Source organism: Lithobates pipiens, unplaced genomic scaffold (genome assembly GCF_037356315.1).
Source record: "Lithobates pipiens isolate NorthernLeopardFrog02 unplaced genomic scaffold, aLitPip1_a1.2 Scaffold_16, whole genome shotgun sequence".
NCBI classification, from domain to species: domain Eukaryota; kingdom Metazoa; phylum Chordata; class Amphibia; order Anura; family Ranidae; genus Lithobates; species Lithobates pipiens.
This window is the reverse complement of record NW_027507748.1, coordinates 291,486,806-291,511,847: the sequence shown is the minus strand read 5'-3', so window position 1 is coordinate 291,511,847 and position 25,042 is coordinate 291,486,806. Positions and strand designations below refer to the sequence as shown.

The following is a 25,042-nucleotide window of genomic DNA, read 5'->3' as shown; positions in this document are numbered from 1 at the left end:
TCTTCAGTGTTTTCACATGAAAATATAAAATATTTACAAAAAATTTAGGGGTGTACTCAATTTGTGATACTGTATAAGCAATTGTGAGAAGGTATGCCTTGGAGGTAATCCCTTCCTTAAAAGTACAGGGCCACACCAGAAGCCCAGACTCACCGAAAGGCAGCTGAAGCCCTCAATTTTGTATCTGCAACAAATCCCAGAAGCAAAGTGTGATGAATTAGGAGCGAAAAGAGAGAGCACATGGAGGCAAATCACCCAGAACCCAATGTGGAAACGTTTATTAGAGAACTTGGGTACACAGAAGGGGTGGCAATAGAGCACAACAGCAAGAAATATTCCACAGGGCAGCAACATAGCACAGCAGGGATTAATGATACACAAAGTAGCAGTATTGCACAGCAAAGGGAGATAGTCCACAAGCCAGCAATATGGCATAGCATGGATAAAAGTTCACTGGAGTAGCACCTGGGCACAGCAAAAGGAAATGGGCAGTAATATGATGCAGCAAAGGTAGAATACTGGAGAGTTCAAGAACTTACACTAAAGAAACCTCATGATCCCAGGTAGCCTGTAAGATGGTCTGGGAGATAGAGTGCTTGTCCAGTAAGGTCCATAAAGCTAGATCCCAACCTTAGTCATGGGTCCTCCCAGGCATACCTATCCAGGGGGACTGGCAGAGAGGGGTTCTAACTCGGTTTCCCCAGCCGAGGTAGATATACCTGAGTTGGGATTGATCACGCGGCCCTGGAAACCCTGATTTACAACTTTCTAAGGCAACTCGCCCACTTATTGGATAATGGTTATAATATTTACATAGTAAGGTTAAATAAAGACACCAGTCCATCCAGGTCAACCTGAGTGAGTGTGCGTGTCTACAATTACCCCTATACATTGCATCTCATTAAGATGCTCATCTATTATAATATTTATTTTAATGTACCCATATAGCACCATCAATTTACACATATATATCGCACATTCACATCAGTCCCTACCCTCAAGGAGCCCACAATCCAAAGTCCCCAACCCACATTCATACAGTAGGGACAATTAACCTACCAGCATGTCTTTGGAGTGTGGGAGGAAACCAGAGTACCGGGAGGAAACCCACACAGGCACAGGGAGAACATGAAAACTTCAGGCAGGTAGTGCCGTGGTTGGGATTCGAACCAGTGACCCTTTTTACTGCTTGGTGACAGTGCTAACCTCTACACCACTGTGCCGCCCCTTAATGTTGACTCATTATACACTGAGCAGACTGGAGGTGGGGAGGTGACATTTGAAGATGCAAAACTAAACTAGCAAGTGTCACGTGTATCTTTGCAGTTGGGTAAAGCTGTTTAATTCATAAGAATTCTTTAACCGCCTCGTGTCCGGTCAATGTACATGTACAGCTTGATGGGAGCAGTGCCAATGCAGGTAAACCTACCAGTAAAAACTCCCACATCCATTGGCCACTCATGCTTGATCACAGCCCAGGGGAACCAGGCTGCTGTGATTGGTCCTGGTACAATGTGATCATTGAGACCAATCACAGTGATCACAGTTACAGTAGTAAACAATGGTTGTCATTCCGAGATCACTGTGTGATCACTGATTGGTCACGGCAATCTCAGGGTACCAGGGCCAGTCACAGCAGCCCTGTATTATGTGATAGCTGTGAACAAGTAAACAAAGGCATCATGAATGAAAGCCTTTGAACAGTTTTCGCCATTACTTACACAGTGATCAATACTATGTAAGCAATTACAGTGTTAAAAAAAGAAATAGAAATCCTGATCACCATCCCAGAGCAGTACAGTGTCACTATGGTGACACTGCACTGTTCTGATAACAGTATGCAAAAAATAAATGACATCCTGTTACTATAGTGGCATTGTACTGCTGTGGCGGCAATCATATACAATGGGTGGCTTCTCTAATATCACTATTTGTCAGTGCATCCAACCATTGTTTCTGATCACCACCACAGCAGTACAATGTCACCAGGTCGCACCTGTCAGTGTTCCTGGTCACTGCCACGCTAGTCATAGTGTCCCTGATCACTGCCACACCAATACCACTGTCCCTTTATCACTGCCACACATGCCCCAGTGTCCCTGATGACGGTCACACCAGTCACAATATCCCTGATCACATCAGTCATAGTGCCACCATGAGGACTAATTCACACGTGCAATGCTCTCATTGAGCAAATCCTGTTTGTATTGCTCTGCAGAAAGCATTTGACAAGCAATGAGGAGGTGTTGTATTGCTCCCTCTCCACCTGCATTAAACCCTGCTTTAATCCCTTGGTTCCCTCACAAGCACCACCTTTCACTTGAACGGATTGACTGCCAATGTTCCTGTGAGACACAAGTCCCAGCCATCCCCTTCGGGCAACTGCACTCCTGGAACTGCAGGAATGTTTTTTTTTGTTCATCTCTACTGCTGCCTTCTGTATTTCCTGGCAGCCGGTGAACAGGTTGTTCCTGGGTGCAACCATGTATATAAGTAGGCTAGGCTTGCTCGGCTTATGGGAACAGAAACTGCTATTGGGGACACTGCATTAACCACTTAAATGACAGATTTACCCCCTTAATGACCAGGCCATTTTTTGCAATACGGCACTGCGTCGTTTAACTGACAATTTCGGCGGTCGTGCGACATTGTGCCCAAACAAAATGTATGTCCTTCTTTCCACACAAATAGAGCTTTCTTTTTGTGATATATGATCACCTCTGCGGTCTTTATTTTTTGCGCTGTAAACAAAAAAAGAACGTAAATTTTGGGGGGAAAAAAGCAATATTTTTACATTTTTGCTATAATAAATATCCTAAAAAAATTCTTCCTCGCTTTAGGCCAGTATGTATTCTTCTATATAATTTTAGTAAAAAAAAATAATAAAATCACAATAAGCATATATTGATTGGTTTGCGCAAAAGTTATAGCGTCTACAAAATAGGGGATACATGTATGGCATTTTTTATTTTTTTTTATTTTTTTCTTGTTCGGTGATCAGTGATATTTAGTGGGATTGCGGCAGATCGGACACTTTTGACACTTTTTTTTTTTTAGACATGTGACATTTATATAAAAATGCACTGATTACTGTATAAATGACACTGGCAGGGAAGGGGTTAACACTAGTGGTGATCAAGGGTTTAAATGTGTTCCAAGGGAGGTGTTTCTAACTGTGGGGGGAGTGTATTCACTGAAAGAGGAGGATAGCAATCGCTGTTACTGATCACTAACAGATGATCTCTCTCTACTCCCCTGTCAAAATGGGGATCTGTTTGTTTACATTGATAGATCCCTGCTCTTTGTATAGTGATCGTGGGTGGCCAGCGGACATCGTGACTGCCGGTCATGCGCATCGGCACCGTGCCTCGTGCGCCCACTATATAGAGCCAACCTGCTGCAATATAGTGACGGCGGCTGGTCGGCAAGTGGTTAAGCTATACTCGCTGATTACTCATACAGAGGCTACCATTACACATTGATTTTGATACAATTGGTTGATGTGTGTGATACACAAGATACCATGTCCATACATAATCAGTACAAACAGTAAAAAACTAAGTCTCACGCTTGTGGTACCGCCATACTCAGAAGGAATAGCAGATTGTGTTTTGGGTTGCAATTCTAAAGCCCCGTACACACGATTGGAATTTCTGACAGGAAATGTTCGATGTGAGCTTGTTGTCGGAAATTCCGACTGTGTGTATGATCCATCGAACATTTGCTGTCGGAATTTCCCCACGCAAATGTTTGAGAGCAGGTTCTCAAATTTTCCAACAACAAAACTTTGTCGGAAAGTCCGATTGTGTGTACACAAGTCCGACGCACAAAAGTCCATGTATGCTCCAGAATCAAGTATGAGACGCAATCGCCCGGTCTTGTAAAACTAGCGTTCGTAATGGCCATAGCACATTCATCACGCAGCAAATGTTTAAATCTTTCAATGCAGCACATTCTCTTCTTCTTTATCATGTTAGAATAATAAAGTTGCTTTTTCTGCTGATATTCACATAGAGTTCTGACAAACGGATTATTTATTATTTCTTGTGATCTCATGACTTCATGAATAATCTTTGATCTCCAGAATAAAAGCTTTTTTTTTTTTTTTTCTAGTGATCTCCATAATATTTTTTGTCCTTTTTGTGTGTCAATTTACTACAACACCATTATTATCTTGTATTTTTTTTTTACCTCAAAGAGGTTGGTTAGTGTCCCTTGTTAATTTTACATTGCAATTTTGAAACATACCTACCTACAAACAAACTGTCCTGTTTGAAGTAAAACACATAGCCAAGCATTTGTCAAAAGACAGACATCAGTTATTTGACTGTCAAAATTGGTAACCTGAGGAGTCCATTTAGTAGGGAGCACAATACGGTCCATGACTTCCGAGAGATCGGGAGCAGCGGCAGATGACTTGTATGTCCCGATGCTGTGGTCTTACAACAACATGCTTCTTTTGGCAGACCACACCAATCCCTGGCTATCACTCTCCACACTTCCTTCCACGCTTCCTTCCAGGCTGCTGTGGTGTTGCTGAAGGTGGTGGAGGAGTAATATGGTCCAACTCGCACCCGAGGATTTTAGTTGTGAGTTGGCCCCTCATCCCCTTGTTTAGAGAAGTATTACCTCCTCACAGATGAAACGTTGGCCCTCCTCCATTTGTTCCAGTTACTGGCTGTCAGACATCCATATGACTCAGGGCCACCAGGGATTGTTGTGAGGATCGCAGTAGCCTGCCGAATCAAAATAGTCGATGACTCCTCCAGGTTCTTCGCCTTCCTGGTCCTTTTTGTTGGAAGGCGGAGGGGATGAACCTGGGATTCGGTCAGGCTGCTGGTCATGGCCACCTCCTGGCTGCTACTTTCCATGGCCTCCTCCTGGCTGAGACTTTCCTGTGTATGAAAAGGGACATAGTTTTAGTTTTTGGGTCAATCATCAATCACACAATTTTTAGTTCATGATGGTTGCAAATTGAATGTTAACAAATAGAAAAGACTATCATTCTGATCCCAGCATTTTTCATTCTTAGCCCAATCACTTTTGGCTACTATTGTCTATTGATATGTAAACCACTTTGTGATATCCGAAATTAGTGATCAATAATAGCATCTAGTTAACATCATTCAATTTTTAATTAGAAATATGTTGAACAATGCTATACCTGGGTCAAGCTAGGCTCCTCCACATTTTCTTCCTGGGTGGAAGGCCCAGGTTGGACTTCTGAAGCCTCATCTGATGTGGAAGGAAGTGTGTAAGGAGGGTAGATAATGATGGCCTGGGTTCACACTGGTCTGACAAAAAACGCAGTCTGCCATAGTACCACAGCCTGGGTACATATACGTCATCTGCTGCTGCTCCTGATCTCATGGAATCCTGGACCTTTTTGCGCTCACTATTATATGTGCTCCTCAGGCCACCGATTTTGGCCTTCAAATAAGTGATGTCTGCCGTCTGAGTCACTGGCTTCACTAATTCCAACCGTCGCTTCAGTGCAGCCTTCCTCTTTAGCTTGTTGGAGTATTTTCTGTGTTTGACTTGCCAGAGACATGGCAGCTCCCTGTACATGTCTATAAAGTTTGGCAGGAAGTCTGGGTCTGTAACTTTATCCATTTTATCTGCAAGACACAACACAAGACAAATCCTAATGTCAGGCTAAACTCTCCTAATCTTGTCCCAATATAGGCCTCAATCTATAAAAGCAGTATATGCCACTAATCACTGATGCCCCAAGTTAAAATTGTACCTTTGTTTGCACGATCAGCGCTTACACTACTCCATCCTCCGCTCACTGTTATGCTTTATATACACTGTGCATGCTTTAAACTCTGCCCCTGACTTTTCTAGTGTATTCCCCTTTCGGCGCAGTGTGAGAGCACATGGCGGAGACAGAGCAGGTGCATGCAGAAAGCAGCAACGAGGAGGACGAGGAAAGCCCAGGGCAAGGCAGTTCCACATCCAGGACGGAGATATAAGTCCTCAAATAGGTCCTATGTAGAGATGGTGGACATCTTTAAGAGGGCTGACTATGATGGGAAGCATGGACCGTACAGAAACCCTAATGTGAGAAAGGCCAAGATCATGACTAAAGTTGTGGAATTTTGGGGTACAACGATCCAAGGAGCAATTGAGGAAACGCTGGTCAGACCTGAAATTGGGAGAGCATGACCGGTACAGAAGGATCAGGAAACTGCTTACAAAAAGTAAGTTTTTATTGTGTGTTCCTATTATTATTATTATTATTATTATTATTATTATTATTACTTTAGTGCTGATCCATGTACTTTTCTTTACTGTTGTACAGCTTAAAATGGCAAGTTTGAGGTTCGTGGGCACAGGAATCGTTCGCATTAAACAGTGTTCGTTCGACCACTAATACAATATTTTTGATGCATGCAGGTTAACTACATTTCTTCATGCCTATTTGTATGAAAAGAAGTTTAGTACATTGTTGTCTAGATTTGTTTGTAACTGAAATGCAAACTTGATTCAGTGCAAGGAGAGGACACTCAGCAGCTGTTTACACATATGGATGAAGGAGCATTAGTGTGGGACACCAGAACACCCTTTTTATGGTGTCCCACGCAAGTGCTCCAATGGATAATAGGGGTCTCTCCATGTGTGAAACTTGCACAAAACAGGTAAGTATTCCAGCTTTGGAAAGGGAAAAAAATCATGTCCTCCGCTTGTAACTCTGCCAAAACTGACAATTGTGTAACACTTCCAAGCAATGTTTCATATTACTATTTCTTGCTTCAAATATCTGTGTGCTAAGTATACTTTTTTTGTATTCACATAGGGGAGAAAAGAATCGGACATCTGAGGACACCAGAAACCCCACTACTTATGAAGAAGGTGAAATCCCCACACGTCATGAAGAAGATGTGGATTCCGAGGTACATGAAGTGGGCAAAATGGTGGCCACAACAGGTCACTGTCTGAGACCACAGCTTCAGGTAATAGATGTATGCCTGCATATTTATAATACATGGTGTGTTTTTTTTTATTTTTAGGTGATGTGGATGTTGTGGAAGAAGAAACTCACTTCAGCAATGATGTTGAAGAAAGACTCACCAACATCATTGATGTTTTATCCAAAATCTAACCCCCCAAAAATTTTATTTTAATTTTTAAAATAATTTGAAAGCCAAATTTTGAAGATGCACACAATGTGTCAACATGTGCTATCTGCCATCATGGGATATCAATGTACGCGTTTTGTGATTTCCCATGATGGCAAATAGCACATTTTAGGCATGGGATCATGATGGAAATCCAAATTTTTGAGTCCCAATTTGTGTGCATCTTCAAAATTTGGCTTTTACAGGGGTGACATTACCCTATCTGATGAAGGCAAAATCAACAGAGTTTTGACATACTAATGTCTCCTATTGCCTTCACTTTATCAAAGTTGAACTTTGTAAGTTCCTGAGTTTTGTATGTTATGTTTTTAAACATGCCTGTTTAGCCACAATAAGGCTATATACTGTCACACAATAATTTTATACACCAAAGATGTTGGTTTGTTAAAAAAAACCTTTTATAATGCACATGTGAATGCACTTGGAGTAAAATGTTTTATACTCAACAATATGTGGCTTCTACTTTCAATGCTCAGTACCAGTTTTTGGAGTAAGTTGGTGTAGTTACAATGACAATCAGGGTCATTTACTAAAGGCAAATCTGTGCACTTGCAGTGCAAAGTGGATTTGCCTTTAGTAAATAACCCCCCCCCCCCCAATGGTGATCTAAAATTTGCCCCAATCAGGCCATTTTAGGGACGGCAAGCAATTTATGGAGTTGAAAAGGATGATTAATGTTATCATTAATGCATTACATACATTAACAACAAAAACAAGGTGTGTGTATGTAGCAGACCCATAGCACAACATAATAGCTGAAGAAGAGATTGTCACCTCATGTATCAAAGAAGGTACATTTGCACTATTGAAGAAAATGGCCAAAAATAAAAGGCCATTGGAGAACCTAGGAGACAGCTAAAAGAAACAAGCAGTAAATAAAATGAAATATGAGTTCAGTTTTTAACAAACAATTTATTTAAAACAGGTTACACATTCTCTGGCATATCAATGCCCCCCAACTGAAGTACTCTAGTTATCTTTGCTGTACTTCACAGGCACTTTGGGAGGTCAAGCCAGGATTGCCAGTTTCAAGAGCCGTCAGCGATGTATCCGGTAAGCCGGCCTCAGTCGCAACTGTGGCCACATAGTTGGCTGCATTTTTGCATTGTGTATAGTTGTGTAAAATACAGTATGAAAGAATTATGTGATTTTGTTTATATTCTGCCATATTAATAGCAGTGAGGAATAGGCAGAACTGGCTGGCCATTATGCCAAAGGCATTTTCCACCACTCTTCTGGCTCTGGCCAGCCAGTAATTAAAAACCCTATGGTCCGGGGTGAGGGTCCTCATCGGAAATGGCCGCATAAGATGGTCCCCCAGCACAAATGCTTCACCCACGATGAAGACGAATGGGAGTCCCACCACATTGTCTTCTGGAGGTGGCAAGCCGAAGCTGCCATTCTGGAACCATCTGTAAAACTTTGTCTGGGTGATGACTCCACCATCTGACATCCGGCCATTCTTCCCCACATCCACATACAAAAACTCGTAAGTCGCTGACACCGCCAACAAATCATGCTATACTGCTATACCCTAATTATAATAGTATGACCCGGAGTTGGGGGGTGGGATGATGTGGAAGCATTTCCCATCTATTGCCCACCGCAGTTGGGGAAGTCCCACTGCTGGGCCAACTGGGAGGCCACAGTCTGCCATTCCTGTGGCCTCTTGTGCTCTGCCTGAATTTAAGGACAACAATAACATTTGTACACATTTTAGAGGGGGGTTTAGGTTAAGCATTACAATGGAGCTGACAAGATACATTAAGTGACTAGGCTAGGTGTGTATGGGCCCAGGATAGCATGCTTAGGAGGTTAGTGAAGGCAAATATGCATGAAGGACAAAAAAGGAGCATTAAAAACTTACAGCATGCATGAGGACAAAGAGGACATTCACAGCATATTACAATCATGGTAATTATGCACTAAAAATCAGAAAGGACCTGAGAAGAACCATCAGAAAATTGGAAATGAGTGGACAGGAATGCACTGAAAAACAGAAGCAAACTATTAAATAGAACGCCCTGAAAGACAGGAACGAACTGACAACAAGCACTGAAGCACTGAAGAACAGATACGAACCCACAAGCACAAACTGACAAGCAGAAACAAACTGAAAAGTGCAAATCGTCTCTCACCAAACTTCTACTAACAGGAGATAAATATGAGATTAGCAGAAGGAGCCCAAAGGGTGGTGCACTGGCTATTGAACTTCCTTTTATAGTTCCGTCATACACGTTGTACGTCACCGCGTTCTTGACGTTTGGAATTTTGGCCAACATTTCTGTGACCGTGTATATGCAAGACAAGTTTGAGCCAACATCCTTCGTAAAAAAAAAAATCCACGGTTTTGTGTCATGTGTACATATAAGTATGCCCACACTGTGTGTGAGAGAAATCTTTTTAAATTGAAAACTTTTTGTAAAAAAAACTGTGACAAAAAAAATGAAGTCTTCAAAAAACTCACAATGCCTCTTAAAAAAATACCTTGAGGTATTTATTTTCCAAAATGTGCCCATTTTGTAGATGTTTCTACTGTCCTGGTGCTCCAGGGCCTCCAAAAATGTCATGGGTAGTCAGGAAATTAGATGTGTAATTTATGCCCCTGGAATGCCAGAAGATGCTCTTTGGATTTTGGGCCTCTATGTGGCCTAGTTTGTCACAAATGCAGTAGTAATTAAATATGACCAAAATTAAGTTCTATCTGTCTACAAAAAATGATATACAATTCATTTGGGTACAGTTTTGCATGGCTGAGTAATTGTCACCTGGAAGTGGGTGAAACATTCTGGATTTGAAGGGGTTAAAAGAGCTGTAGATAATTTGGAAGATAAAATGTTTGCAACTTTTTTTTTTCAAATAGTTTTGTAAATAAATAAAAGAAAGTGAACACTATTAACCACTTCACGACTGCCCTGTAGCAGATTTACTGCTACAGGGTGGCCGTTATGTGCAGAATTACGTACATATATGTGATTCTGCAGTTCCGCATAGATTAGTCACAGCAGAAGCCGATCAGCAGGTGTCGGCCAATGGTGTCAGATTGCCACAATATCACAGTCCCATTATAAGTCACTGATCGCTCCCAATACTAGTATAGAGAAAAATAAATAAAAATTCCATTATATATACCATAGTTTGTAGACTATAACTTATGTGCAAAGCAATCAATATACGCTTATTAGGATTTTTTACCAAAAATATGTAGCAGAATACATGTTGGCCTTCATTTATGAAGAAATTCGATTTTTTTAGAATTTTTTTTTGTTTATAGCGCCAAAAAAAAAAACAGTGCTGATCAAATGCCCCCATAAGAAAGCTCTATTTGTGGGAGAAAAATTACTATGTACAGTGTTTCATGAGCGCACAATTGTCAGCTAAAATAACTCAGTGCCGTATAGCAAAAAATGGCCTGGCCATGAAGAGGGTAAATCTTCTGGAGGTAAATTGCTTAATACACCAATCACTTATTAATGTAGCACTTTTATGAAAGGGGGCAGTATACTACTTGATCATTTTTGCAGCAAATGTATCACAAACAGCATTTGAGGGAATGTAAGTCTGAATTATGATTAATCTTTCTAAAAATATGAAACATGTCTTCCATTTTAACCATACTGCTGTTAATTTACCTGAATAATTGTCATGTTGCATGACCCCGCTTCTCATCTGACTTTTCAAACACCAGCAGAATCCCTGATGTGGTGCTGTTGAATTTCTTAATAAAAATGAAAATTGGTCCCTCAAGTACTGCAAACTTTTCAGGCAGGTGTGTCTTGGTCAGCTCATCACCCCTTCCCTGGCTTGTGCTGCAGTTTACAAAGGCACCATAATCTCCAGTCTGGCAGCTCACACCACAAACCTCCCTGCGCAAGTTTTGCTGATAAGAATGCATCTGGAGTTGCATCTGACAGCTCCTCATGGCACCACTCACCACTATGGCTGTGACCACTCCCTTCACCACTACGGTGCTAGCCCCCCAACATCATCAATATGTCTGCACCACCTGTCTCAACACCATGCCTAAAACCTCCCCAGCACTGCACCTTTACACCAACCCCACTCTATGCTTTTATAACCACAGCTGACCAACATCCTCCTTTACCCTCACCAAACCTGTACACAAACCCCTGAACTCACCATTGTGCTTGACCTCCATCCCCCTTAACCCCACTTTCATCACTTCTGCATGCCCCCACTGCCCCAATGCCTGCATCTGCACTCACTGCCACTGCACCAACACATGCTTTACCAATATGAACTTCTGTGCTCTCTGCCCCTGCAGTAATGTGTCCTTCTGTATTAAAGCTTTTGAATGGGCACACTTTTGCTAGCATATACATTTTGTAGTAGAAAAATTCTTCACCAACATGTTTTAAGAGCTCTATAATCACAAAACCCTTTACAAAAATAAGTCCAGTTTTTTTTTTTTTTTTTTTTATATGCAGATGTTATAATCTCCATCTGCTATTTTACGGCGTGAAATGGTATCGGCATTTACAGCAGAAAGATAAAACTGCTTAAGATGGTGAAGCAGAAAATTGATGGATTATGCCGTGGTGTCTGAACGCTGAGATCTGAGACCACACACACACACTTAGGCTTTGAAAGATGACACAAAAGCACGAAATGCTGTAGGTGAGCAGCTACTGCACATAGTGTTTTTATTCTTTTTGATTTATAAATAGACCTTTTTTTAACAGAATCTAGTGCAACTGTACTTAAAATCTTGGTAGGCGAGTTCAAATTAAACAAAGCAAAAAGTTTTTTTTCTCACTTAGCTTCAGTAGAGTACAATTATGTCTTCAAATTACTTTTCACGTCCCAAAACTGAAAATCCATTGTAAGCATGAGATTTGCAGGGTTTTTTTTTTTTTCTTTAAGTGGAAAATATTTTGGCACAAGCGCATCTTTCTCTGGACACTGGCCATGCTGTACATTGCCATGTAAGACTGAAATATATTTAGTACAGGAATGGCTGTGACATACAGCAGCAGACACACTGTGGAAGTTCCTGTCCGGAGAAATAATGCGTGACCCTTTACACATAATTTTTGTACTAAAAATATGTGCCTGTTTGCCAGGATGCCACCTAACATATTTCTTCTGTACCAGCAGCTCTATTGGAACTCTGGAGGCCTTTGCTTACAACAAACTTCAAACCTCCAACTTCTGCCCTGTTCACATCAGTCAAGTGTCTAATGTTTGTCACTTCATCTTTTGCACTGTCACTGGCAGTGATAAAGAAAGGTCATTATACCCCCTCAGAATTTAAGGATGTAGGTTCTCTTCAAAGTATGAAACTTGGCCTCTTCCACCAGTAGTTCAATGTATGTGTTGCTTCCCATTCCTGCGGTAAAGGGCTCTTTTTAATAGCCTGTAGCCCATGTGTACCAGAACTATAATGTTGTCTCAAAGAATAACTAAACATGTTGACATTCATGGTTCCTTCAATGAAGTATAGCTCCCCAGTGCCGGCAGCACTCATACAGCCCCAGACCCTGGCACTCCCACCACCGTGCTTGACTGTAGGCAAGATACACTTGTCTTTGTACTTCTCACCTGGTTGCCACCACACACGCTTGACACCATCTGAACCAAATAAGTTTATCTTGGTCTCATCAGACCACAGGACATGGTTCCAGTAATCCATGCCCTTAGTGTGCTTGTCTTCCGCAAAGTGCAGGCTTTCTTGTGCATCATCTTTAGAAGAGGCTTCCTTCTGGGATGACAGCCATGCATACCAATTTGATGCAGTGTGCAGCGTATGGTCTGAGCACTGACAGGCTGACCCCCCACCCCTTCAACCTCATCTTTTTTTTTTTTTTTACCAAAGACAACCTTTGGATATGATACTGAGCATGTGCATTCAACTTGTTTGGTCAACCATGGCGAGGCTTGTTCTGAGTGGAACCTGTCCTGTTAAACCGCTGTATGGTCTTGGCCACCGTGGTGCAGCTCAGTTTCAGGGTCTTGACAATCTTCTTATAGCCTAGGCCATCTTTATGTAGAGCAACAATTCTTTTTTTCAGATCCTTATGCTGCGTACACACGACCGGATTTTCCATCAGAATAAACTCTGACGGTCTTTCCGATGGAGTTCCGCTGAAACAGACTTGCCTACACACGATAGTCCGTTCGGTTAGAATGCAATTACGTATGATGGGACTAGAAAAGGAAGTTCAGTAGCCAATAGCTACGTATTTGGTCCGTCGGAATGGCATACAGACTAATGGTTTGACCGATAGGAATTGATCCCGTCGGAAAGATTTAAAACGTGTTCTATTTCTAGGTCCGTCAGAATTTTTGAAAAAAAAAGTCAGATGAAGCCCACACACGATCGAAATATCTGATGAAATTATTCCGTCTGACCTTTTCTGCCAGAAAGTCCGGTCGTGTGTACGTGGTATTAAAAAGTTCTTTGCCATGAGGTGCCATGTTGAACTTCCAGTGACCAGTATCAGAGCGTGAGAGCGACAATAGCACCAAATTTAACACACCTGCTCCCTATTCACACCTGAGACCTTGTAACACTATCGAGTCACATGACACTGGGGAGGCAAAACGGCTAATTGGGCCCAATTTGGACATTTTTACTTAGGGGTGTACTCACTTTTGTTGCCAGCGGTTTAGACATTAATGGCTGTATGTGGAGTTATTTTGAGGGGACAGGAAATTTACACTGTTATACAAGCTGTACACTCACTACTTTACATTGTAGCAAAGTGTCATTTCTTCAGTGTTGTCACATGAAAAGATATAATAAAATATTTACACAAATGTGAGGGGTGTACCCACTTTTGTGAGATACTGCGTGTGTGTGTGTGTGTGTGTGTGTGTATATATATATATATATATATATATATATATATATATATATATATATATATATATATAATAGAGAGAGCGAGAGATAGAGCATTGACCCCCCGTTGGCACAGTGAAAGAGGCGCAGAAGCACTCATCTTATGGCAGAGCTGGTGAGATGGATATCTTTACCATCTCCCTGCCAGCACACAGAGTGATCATGCTATTGCACACTGGGTTATTAGGGTGTGCCCAGGCATATCTGGCATGCGCACGCCTATGGTTGTATCTATGTGCCCTGCGTACTTTGCAAGTGTTCCCTGTGTGCTTGGTGAGACTCAGACTGTGCATGCCTTGTGTGGTGTGTGTATTCTGACTGTGCATGCCTTGTGTGCAGTGTGTATATTCAGATTGTGCAAGTGCTGTGTGCTATGTGCATTCAGTCTATAAGCTTTGTCTAAGTACTCGGAGCATATGAACTCATAGTGTGTGACGTTTTTCAATGATATAGATAGGGGCTGCTCGTTGTCATGTTAATACCTATGAAATTAAAGAGTTGGTGGCGAACCGCACACCCTTGAGGTATGTTATACAATAAAGTGCAATAATGTTAACAACCACCGGGTGTCCCCAATAAGTACTCGTGGCAATTATACTATACAAACAATTTTATAGTGCAAATAATGAACATAGAAATGACCACCCAATCTTCAGGTGGATGGCAAAATTTGTGCAATGTCCAAAAATAAGTGTTTAAATAAAATCCAAAAATCAAATGATTCCAATGGTGCAGTGATCTCGTGGATCCCAAATTACTGTAAATGTTCCACCACCACCATCGGTCACTAAGTCTACTCACCAGATATTAATGACCCCCATTACAGAAGTCATATACATAAAGGTGCAAGATATTCCCATGATCTGGCACAGTACCCCACAATGGAGCCTCCAATCGATCATCAAAGGAAAGGACACCTGCTGACTCTCCAGACAGGATCAAAAAACGTGTGCAACATTGAAGGTCCCAATGAGCACAGAGGCCTCCATCATCTAAAAATTGAAGAAGCTTGGAACCACCAGGACTCTTCCTAGAGCAGGCCACCCGGCCAAACTGTGCGACCGGGGGAGAAGGGTCTTAGTCAGGTAGGTGACCAAGAACCCAATGGTCACTCTGACAGAGCTCCAGCATTTCTCTGTGGAGAGAGGAGAACCTTCCAGAAGAATTGTTGGGGACCATCTGTCCCTTGGAAATCTCTATTTTCAAATTCCGGTGCCGGTGGATCTGGCTCCCCGATCACATGGAGAAGCTGATAGAAGCGCCGGAGTGTGGCAGGAGTGGGGGTAGCGTCCCCTCCCTCCGCCAGTAAGAACAATCAAGCGGCTGAACTTACGGTGCAGGGAATCGCCAGCCGAAAAAGATGATATCTGGATTAGCCTGTAGCTGCAGGCATCATTCAAATATCCCTACTCAAAGTCCAGAACGTCATATGCCATACCTTGGGCAGGAAGTGATTAAAGTGGAAGTCCAGCCTAATACTTACATTTCTCCCCTGCAATCATTAATGTGAGCTAAGTTCAGCCTTGTGCTCCAAAATGAAAAAAATCTAAATTTTTCCACCTTTATTTTGCAGAATCCAGTGCCGTCACATGACTTTGAATCTACTTCCTTCTGAGACTCAAATCAGCCAGTAGGTGTGGTTCTTGAAAGCTAGTGACATCACTTCCTGGGAGGGACACTGTTCCTGTGTAGCCAGTGGGCATATACAGGATGGGAGAAGCTGATCATAGGTACCTGCCCAGTGTTCTCTCATTGTACATCCTAATTCATGAAAAAATTAAGAAATAAAAAGCCCCATCGCCACAGGACCCAGGAGAGGTGCAGTGCACATATACAGTATAGCTGTGCACAGGAGAAGGGATCTGGACGCGGGGACGGGATGGGGGTTCAGTGTAGCTGGAAGTGCTCTGGTCTACAATGATCATAGTACAGGCAACCACACTAAGGCCCTGTTTCCACTAGTGTGTGACTTGTCATGTGACTTTGGACAGTGTGACATTGGGGTGATTAGCTCAATTGGTAGATGCATTTTTTAGTCCACATCAGTCAGGCGTGTATGGTTAAGGGCCTGGTAGCCCACGTTTATTAGAAGAAAACAAAATATTAGTCCATCCAGTAATCCCACGCAGGGGTCCAAGCTTAAATACAGCAAAATCAGAACGAAAATGCTAGCCCACCTGGCTACTCTTCAACAGTAGTGCTGCTATAGGTACTTGCCCCTTCCAACAAACTGCTTGGACGCACACAGCTTCAAACCCTTCGACACACAGCACACAGCTCCTTGGACGCACACAGCTTCCAGTCCTTCACACAGCTTTGGACATGCACAGCTTCAAGCAGCAAGCTGCTCACACACCCCACCATCCTACACAAATCCCCTCGTTATATGGGCTGTGTGCAGCTGGGCACACACCCTGCTCGCTAGCCTCAAGACCCGGACACAGGGTTGGAGATCCCGTCCCACCCATAACTCTCAGGGATCTCCAAACTACAGAATCCCATCTGGAGCTAGCAAAACCTGGAGAAAACTGACAGAGCAGTTTTCTCCATTTAAACTCTACACTCTGTAGTCCTGCAGTCCGCAGATATGCAAACTCTGTGTCTCCTTTACCTCTAATTTCATAGGGACAGAGCCTCGCTCTGTCACAACAGTCGCATGCTAAGTCACAGCCCATTGACTTCAATGGTACCCGTTCCCATCTATGCGACTTTGAAAATCAGCAGCTTTGAAAAGGTGCCTGCAATGCTTTAATGCGACTTTTATCCAGAGAGTGTAAAGTTGGATCAAAGCTGCACTTAATCACATCAAAGTCGCACTCTAAATCATGCAAACTTGGGGCCGCAATAGTGGAAACATAGACTAAGGCTCTGCTTCCACTGTGTCCAAAGTTGCATGACAAGTCACAGCCCATTGATTTCAATGGCACCCGTTCCGATCTATGTGACTTTGAAAAGGTAATAAAATATATAAAAAAGAGTAGTCCAGCACTCCCTATATAGTGAGAATTGACAGTCCTATCAATTAAATATAGTAAATAGTGATGTGGCTAAACCCAATAAATGTGATAGACAAAAAGTCTGAAAAGCGACAAAGAAAATACTAAGTCCCCTTACAGAGTGCTAAACTCCTTAGTTGCTACAATTTACATGTGTCATAAGTGTACCAAATATTAACAATGTGTTAATCCATGATATTCATACAGTGCCAGAAGTAACACTTAAGCCGCGTACACACGGGCGGACTGTATGGCCTACTTAGTCCGTCGAAACACATTTCAGCGGACAGTCCGCTCGTGTGTGGGCTTCAGCGGACTTTTTCAGCGTGCAGTCTGGCGTACTAAGTATTTCGGAATTTCCGTAATACTGTCCGTCATACTTTGGTTTCAGCGGACAATCCGCTCGTCAGTAGGCTAGTTCGACGGACTAAGCATGCTCAGAAAGGATTTACACGGCGAAATGTTGCATTGCTGTGTATTGGACTTCCTATTTCTAGTCCCGTCGTACGTGCTGTACACGTCATCGCGCAAGCTTTCGACGGACTGTTTGTGCATCCGTGTGTGGTCAAGTCCGTTCATTCGAAAGTATGACGGACTGTCCATCGGATTGTATGACGGACTAAGTAGGCCATACAATCCGCCCGTGTGTACGCGGCTTAATAAATCGCAGAAAAAATGAGTAGATAAATTATGAAATATATGCAAATGTGAAATAAATAAATGAACCAAGTCCAGATTATAATGTCCAAAACCATGCAATGCTGGCAAAACCAAAGTCTTTGGTGATTATAAAGTGCTCAGTGACTTCCTATTACAGTGAACACAGGAAAATATCCAGGTGACTTTTGGTGCTCCCCCTTGTGGTTCTCACTCACCAGCTGCAGTAACCCCTGCAGGGGTATTACGCATGTAAGGAGGGTTGGTGCCCAGATGATGTTATAATCCTAAGCATCCGATATTCAGCTGTTCTAGATCATCCAAGGGTATTTCACTCCTGGATCCGTTAGGATACACCTGATGTGCTCGGGGGGGCAGATCTCCCTGCTATAATATCCAACTCCTTGCTCTCACCACTCTCCGATGCAGCTTGGATATTCTAGAGCCTAGGGGCTATTTACTATATTTAATTGATAGGGAGCGCCGGATTACTCTTTTATATATTTTTTTTACAGTTTAGTCCCTTTGGGGGGACCTAGCAGGGTAGGCTGCATAGCTATTGCCCTTTTTTGCCTAAGCGCAGTTGTTTATTTATATATATATATATATATATATATATGTATATGACTTTGAAAAGGTACATGCAATGCTTTGAAGCAACTTTTGATGTGACTTTGATTCAGAGAGTGTAAAGTTGGATCAAAACTGCACTCAAAGTTGCATCAAAGTCACACTCCAAAGTCGCATTCTAGCCTTAGGCTAGTTTTCTACTATTGCGACGCCAAAGCGGTGCGATTTAGAGTGCAGCTTTGATCCAACTTTACACTCTGGATCAAAGTCGCATTAAAAAGTCGCATGCACCTTTTCAAAGTCGCATAGATGGGAACGTTTGTCATTGAACTCAATGGGCTGTGACTTGTCATGCGAATTTGTGTCCAAAATCGCATTACAAGTCGCACTAGTGGAAACGGAGCCTTACGCCCCATACACACTATTAGATGATATATTATGAGGTCAAACCTTAATAGTTTCAATTTGTATGCAATCAGGCAGGCTATATGGTTTTGGTAAATCTGAAGAATCTGCAGAAAATCTAATAGTGTGTATGGGGTCTTAAGCTCATTACTCACATGTATCTCCCTCAGCTGGGTGTGTGTCACACCATGTACACAGTGGCATGCAGAAACAACCACGTGATTGCACACTGTAGAAAATCTGCAGATTGTTGCATTGTAATCTAACAAACAGAACATGCTTCCAAAGCCTTTTACATATACTTAATATGAACATTTTCATTTTTGACTGGACTTCCACTTTAAGCTTCTTTTACACTAAAGTTGTTGTTTTTTTTTTTTTGTTTAGCTGTAACAGATTCGCTTAAAACATTTACTTTACTAAGATAGAAGTGTCCCCTTAGATACATAAAACACAGTTTAAGAAGCTACTAATAGTATTTATATCAACCAAGGCAGAGGATTGGCAAGTATACAATTTTAAAGCTAAATTCCAACATTCTTTTCACTAGAACTGAATGGAATGATCATTCCCAACATAGATCATACCTCTGTACCATGTTGCTCTGTTGTTTGCAGATCCCCTGATGTTCTGGGTTTGGTTGTGGCTTTGTATCATGTGACACTCTGTATATCTTGCTGGTAGACCCTGTCACGGATTACACTGCTGATCACAAATTGAGGTAAAGAGCCAATCAGCGGCTCTTTACCACGTGATCAGCTGTGCCCAGTAACAGCTGATCACGGATGTAAATAGAAGTCGGTTATTGGCACTCCTTTCATTATGCTGAGAGCATAAGGAGAGGAGAACAGAGCCAATAACCAGCTTCTCTAAAAGGGACATCTGCGTTGATAATCGGGGCACTGATTATATGTGTCCTGATTATCAGTGCAGTCCATACAGTGCCCACCAGTGCTACCAGTAAGTGCCCATCATTGTAGCTTATCAGTGCCAACATTGCAGCCTATCAGTGCCCATCATTGCAGTCTCATCAGCGCACCTCATTTCAAGGAGAAAAATTACCTGTTTCCAAAATGTTATAAGAAACTATGAAACCGGTTTTTATTTTTTTTTCAAAATGTTTGGTCTTTATTAAAAAATAAAATAAAAAACCCAGTGGCGATTAAATACTACCAAAAGTAAGCTATTTGTGTTAAAAAAAGAAAAAAAAGATAAATATTTGGCTTGGGTACAGTGTTGCATAACGCAATTGTCTTTCAAAGTGCAGCATTCCTGAAAGCTGAACATTGGCCTGGTCAAGAAGGGGGTAAAAGTGCCCAATAGGCAAGTGGTTAAAGGAAGTGAAACATTTTACTTTCTAGATGTTTTACTTTGGTGATTTGCCTATTCCGCTGCCTCTACTACATTAAAGTGATTGTAAAGGCTTGTTTTTTTTGTTTTGTTTTTTAAATGACAAACATATCATACTTCCCTCTACTGTGCAGCTCATTTAGCACACAGTGGCCCCAAGGAGAAGCTCTCTCCCCTGGGGGGGGGGGTTACCTTGCGGGCGCACTCCCGAATCCAGCATGTGCGTCCATAGACACAAATGCTGGACTCGGCCGCGTCATTGGATTTGATTGACAGCAGCGGGAGCTAATGGTTGCACTGCTATCAATCTATCCAATCAAGAGTCGGGAGCCTGTGGACAGAGGGACAGCACGTCCTCACCGAGGGAAATACGAGGCTCGGGTAAGTAAAACGGGGGGCTGGTCACTGCAAGTTGTTTTTTCACCCTAATGCATCGGTGGTATTAAGGTGAAAAAACACACGGATTTACAACCCCTTTAGATGTAATGCATCTTTTATGCAAGGTTGCTGTAGGAGTCCAGAATGTCAGTTATCACAGGCTAAAAGTCACATTCTTATGCTGAATTATATATATATTTGCTCAGAAGAAAATTATTCCATACATCACTTATTTTATTTTTTTTATTATTTTTTTTATTTTTTACTAGGTCTGCTTGCTATTAAGAATGATCTTGTATTCCTATCACTTATGTGACTTTGACACTCGGGTGTCACATACAGAGTAAGAATGTATTTTTCCATAAGAGACAGCTCGGCTCCCATCCCTTCGCCATAGAGATCACTAGAAAGCTGGACCCTTCCTGTGGCTTACATCAAAGTCATGCCTTAGTCTGTGTTGACATTAACAATCACCTTGGTGCTACACACAGCTTTGCCAGGGACTTTTGAAAAGAGAATACATGTCATCCTCAGGTGGTGTCGGCAACAGAAGTCTATGGTTGAACAGTTGAGTAGGAGATCACTTGCTTGCAAGGGTCAGACTGTGATCTCATCCTGTCTGACTGTGCGCTTGCATTAGGAGAGGATATATTGGGATTTAAAAAACTGTGATGCAGATCAAAGTGGAAGCAGATGTATCCTTACCAGGATTCGTCTAAAAGGCATTAGGGTGACATTTAGAAAATGTATCACGTCTGCTCATGATACGTCTGTGTCTCCATTCAAGGAGAGGGCACTGTGAATCGAAGCATAGTAAAACCTATAGCTGCGTTAGTAACAAGTTATATTTATACATTAAACATAACAAAGGTTGGCTTCTTTATTATATCACTTTTATTATAATAGAATAGAATTACATCTCTCTGTGATGAATAGATTGAGCCTACTTTAAATAATGTTCATGGCCACATATACATTTTTAAGTAACTGCATGTTTAATTCATCACGTTACATTAACTTATAGAATTTGCACTGCTCATTTATTTATTGCAATCTCATAATAGAATATTGTCTGATTTGGTGGTTCCCAATATCAGTTATGTTTGACTTGTTTATTATCATTTGTAATTTAGCTTTACGTTAAAACAATTAAAATGTACCTATACTTTGCCTAACCAAAGCAATGGAATCACTTTTAAAATTGCTGCAGTTTATGCTTTCTTTCCCTTCTCTTCCCGGCTACTATAAGTTGATCCTTGTTCAAGATCCCACGCGGCTGAGAAATCTCTCCCTACTCCATGTGATGGCACTGGCAAGCTTCAGCGTTTTCACATGGTAGAAGGAAAATGAGATCACGTGCCTCCTTAAAACTGCAAGTAGTTCCCTTTGCTTCTGGCAGAGAAGCAAAGTGAAGGGCAATATAAAATGCTGCAGTGGGCCAGCATTAAAGCAAACCTGTTGCTTTGCTCTGCATGGGGAAAGCACAGTCCCCTAAGGCTGGATTCACACCTATGCAGTTTTAGTGCTTTTTGCATTTTGCAGATTTGTACTATAGTCCATTCACCATGGTTATCTATGGAACATGTTCTGTTGTGCAAATCTGCAAAATGCAAAAAGCACTAAAAATACATAGGTGGGAATCCAGCCTAATGGGGCATTTGATGTCAGTAGGACAACAGTAAATATCTGGCAGAGGTTCCATCTAGAGATGCACCAATACGAGTTTTTTTAAGACTGAGTAGAAGTACTGATACTTTTTCCACCAAGTAGTCGCTGATACCAATTATTGATACCTATTTTAAGCATCACACTTGGTTCACATATATGCAAATTGGATTTGTTTTTGAACCGCACCTGATTCGCATGATATATGAACCAAAATACTTTTCTATATAGCAAGTTCACATATGTGTAAGTTGGCCACAAGGCAGTTTTAAAAAGAGTCCAGGGCGCTGCTCAGCTCGGGTTCAGGTACAATTTTTAATGCCATACACTTTAACAATTCGCACTGGAATTGCGCCAAAAAACGCTGAATCAAATCGCACTGGACTCTCTTACAAATCGCACTAGAAACTAGTCCCGCACATGTATAAACTTGAAAGTATCGGTTTTAGTATTGGAGCATTTGCACAAATACAAGTACTTGTGCAAATGCTTAGTACCGGCGTTGGTGGTATCAGTAAACACTAGTTCTAACCCTCCTCCAACCTTCTCAATACTAAATTTTTTTTTTAGAATGCTTTTATGCTTCATACATTTACAGCTAATTTCAAAGCCTTTACTCGTTTTATTAACGTGCCCAGTGTTTGGACCTAGCTGATAAATGAAGGGTGGTTTTAGTGTATTAAACTCAAAACCAAAAATGTATAATATCGCAGCTTACCAGTCATTAGATGCGGTGGCTGCATCTGTTTTATTTTTTTTATTTTTTTTATTTTTTTTATCTTTCCTCCCTCTGTTTTCACCTGGTGATCTGGCTATTAACATACCTCCTGTATAAGTGAGGATCGACTCTGGAGAAATGAGGAGGCACAGCAGGGAACAGGAGAACAGAAACAGGAGGCACAGCAGGGAACAGTACTGTCAGTCGGCGGGGGGGTCAAATGTATTTGCATATTTAGATACACTAACAAATGAAAGCCAAACTCCAGCTTACACTTTATAATCTGTTACAGCAAACAGTTTTTCCTTTTTGAGATAAAAGTTTTGCATGAATAATTAAAAATCTATCATTTTAATTACCTCTGCCAGTGTTAAATGGTTTGTCTCATCCATGTAAACTAATACATTCTGCTGGAGAGCTTGAGTCTGTGAAAAACAGACTTGCTGGCTGGATCACCAAATGAAAATAGAAGAAGGAAAGCCTAAAAGAGATAATGAATGCAGCCATCACATCTAAGAATTGGTAAACTGCAATAACATAAATGTTCGCTTTTGGATTAATACTGCTTTAATGAACTGGAATATGCAAAATTATGGATTCGCTTCTATGAATTTTTTATGTCTCTGTATCAGTGCACTTTTGTAGAAAAATAAATAATTGGAAATATCTTGTTTTTATGAGAATTACTATGTGATCAAGCAGTTGTACAGTTAGCCTGGGTTCACACTTGCATTGCAATTGCACGAAAATGCTGCAGGAACCTTTTTTCCCCCACACTGGAATTGAATCACATGGGTGTTCACACCCTTGTGATCCGATTCCTGTCCGAATTCACAGTTCACACTGCGCTTTGTGAACCGACATGGGGGTTTGTACTTTGTATTGACTTTCAGGTGCGATGCGGGAACCCGCACTGGATTTTCAGGTTTCCCGCATCGCACCAGTGTGAACCGAGCCTTATACTAAATCAGCCTGACACATTTTTTAAAAACCTCTTTCCACAAGCTGTTATTCTGTTTTAACAGTCACTATCTTTTGTATATTACTTGTCCTAGATATAGATTAGAATATACAGTGCCTTGCGAAAGTATTCGGCCCCCTTGAACTTTTCAACCTTTTGACACGTTTCAGGCTTCAAACATAAAGATATAAAATTTTAAATATTTGTGAAGAATCACCAACAAGTGCGACACAATTGTGAAGTGGAACGAAATCTATTGGATAATTTAAACTTTTTTAGCAAATAAAAAACTGAAAAGTGGTGCGTGCAAAATTATTCGGCCCCTTTACTTTCAGTGCAGCAAACTCACTCCAGAAGTTCAGCGAGGATCTCTGAATGATCCAATGTTGTCCTAAATGACTGGTGGTGATAAATAGAATCCACCTGTGTGTAATCAAGTCTCTGTATAAATGCACCTGCTCTGTGATAGTCTCAGGGTTCTGTTGAAAGCGCAGAGAGCATCATGAAGACCAAGGAACACACCAGGCAGGTCCGTAATACTGTTGTGGAGAAGTTTAAAGCCGGATTTGGATACAAAAAGATTTCCCAAGCTTTAAACATCCCAAGGAGCACTGTGCAAGCGATCATTTTGAAATGGAAGGAGTATCAGACCACTGCAAATCTACCAAGACCTGGCCGTCCCTCTAAACTTTCAGCTCAGACAAGGAGAAGACTGATCAGAGATGCAGCCAAGAGGCCCATGATCACTCTGGATGAACTGCAGAGAACTACAGCTGGATGGGAGAGTCTGTCCATAGGACAACAATCAGTCGTACACTGCACAAATCTGGCCTTTATGGAAGAGTGGCAAGAAGAAAGCCGTTTCTCAAAGATATCCATAAAAAGTCTCGTCTAAAGTTTGCCACAAGCCACCTGGGAGACACACCAAACATGTGGAAGAAGGTGCTCTGGTCAGATGAAACCAAAATCGAACTTTTTGCCCACAATGCAAAACGATATGTTTGGCATAAAAGCAACACAGCTCATCACCCTCAACACACAATCCCCACTGTCAAACATGGTGGTGGCAGCATCATGGTTTTGGCCTGCTTTTCTTCAGCAGGGACAGGGAGGATGGTTAAAATTGAGGGGAGGATGGATGCAGCCAAATACAGGACCTTTCTGGATGAAAACCTGTTGGAGTCTGCAAAAGACCTGAAACTGGGACGGAGATTTATCTTCCAACAAGACAATGATCCCAAACATACAGCAAAATCTACAAAGGAATGGTTCACAAATAAACGTTTCCAGGTGTTAGAATGGCCAAGTCAAAGTCCAGACCTGAATCCAATCGAG

The 25,042-nt window shown here is 41.7% G+C and overlaps 1 protein-coding gene across 3 annotated transcripts in view; it reads left to right on the top strand.

Annotated features, from left to right (window-relative positions):
- Positions 1 to 25,042, top strand: part of ST7L (suppression of tumorigenicity 7 like) — a 266,896-nt gene that overhangs the window by 229,018 nt on the left and 12,836 nt on the right. Inside the window, exons 15-17 of one of the 3 annotated variants that reach the window (XR_013274492.1) lie at positions 5,848 to 6,203; positions 6,800 to 6,956; positions 8,138 to 8,195. The exons of 1 other annotated variant lie outside the window; for it this stretch is intronic. Coding sequence is in view for 1 of the 2 variants with exons in the window: in XM_077481540.1 (XP_077337666.1) it covers positions 8,138 to 8,195 (58 nt within the window). In the remaining variant the exon portion in view is untranslated. The remainder of the gene's footprint in view (positions 1 to 5,847; positions 6,204 to 6,799; positions 6,957 to 8,137; positions 8,196 to 25,042) is intronic. One more of the 3 variants, XM_077481540.1, reaches the window with a different exon arrangement.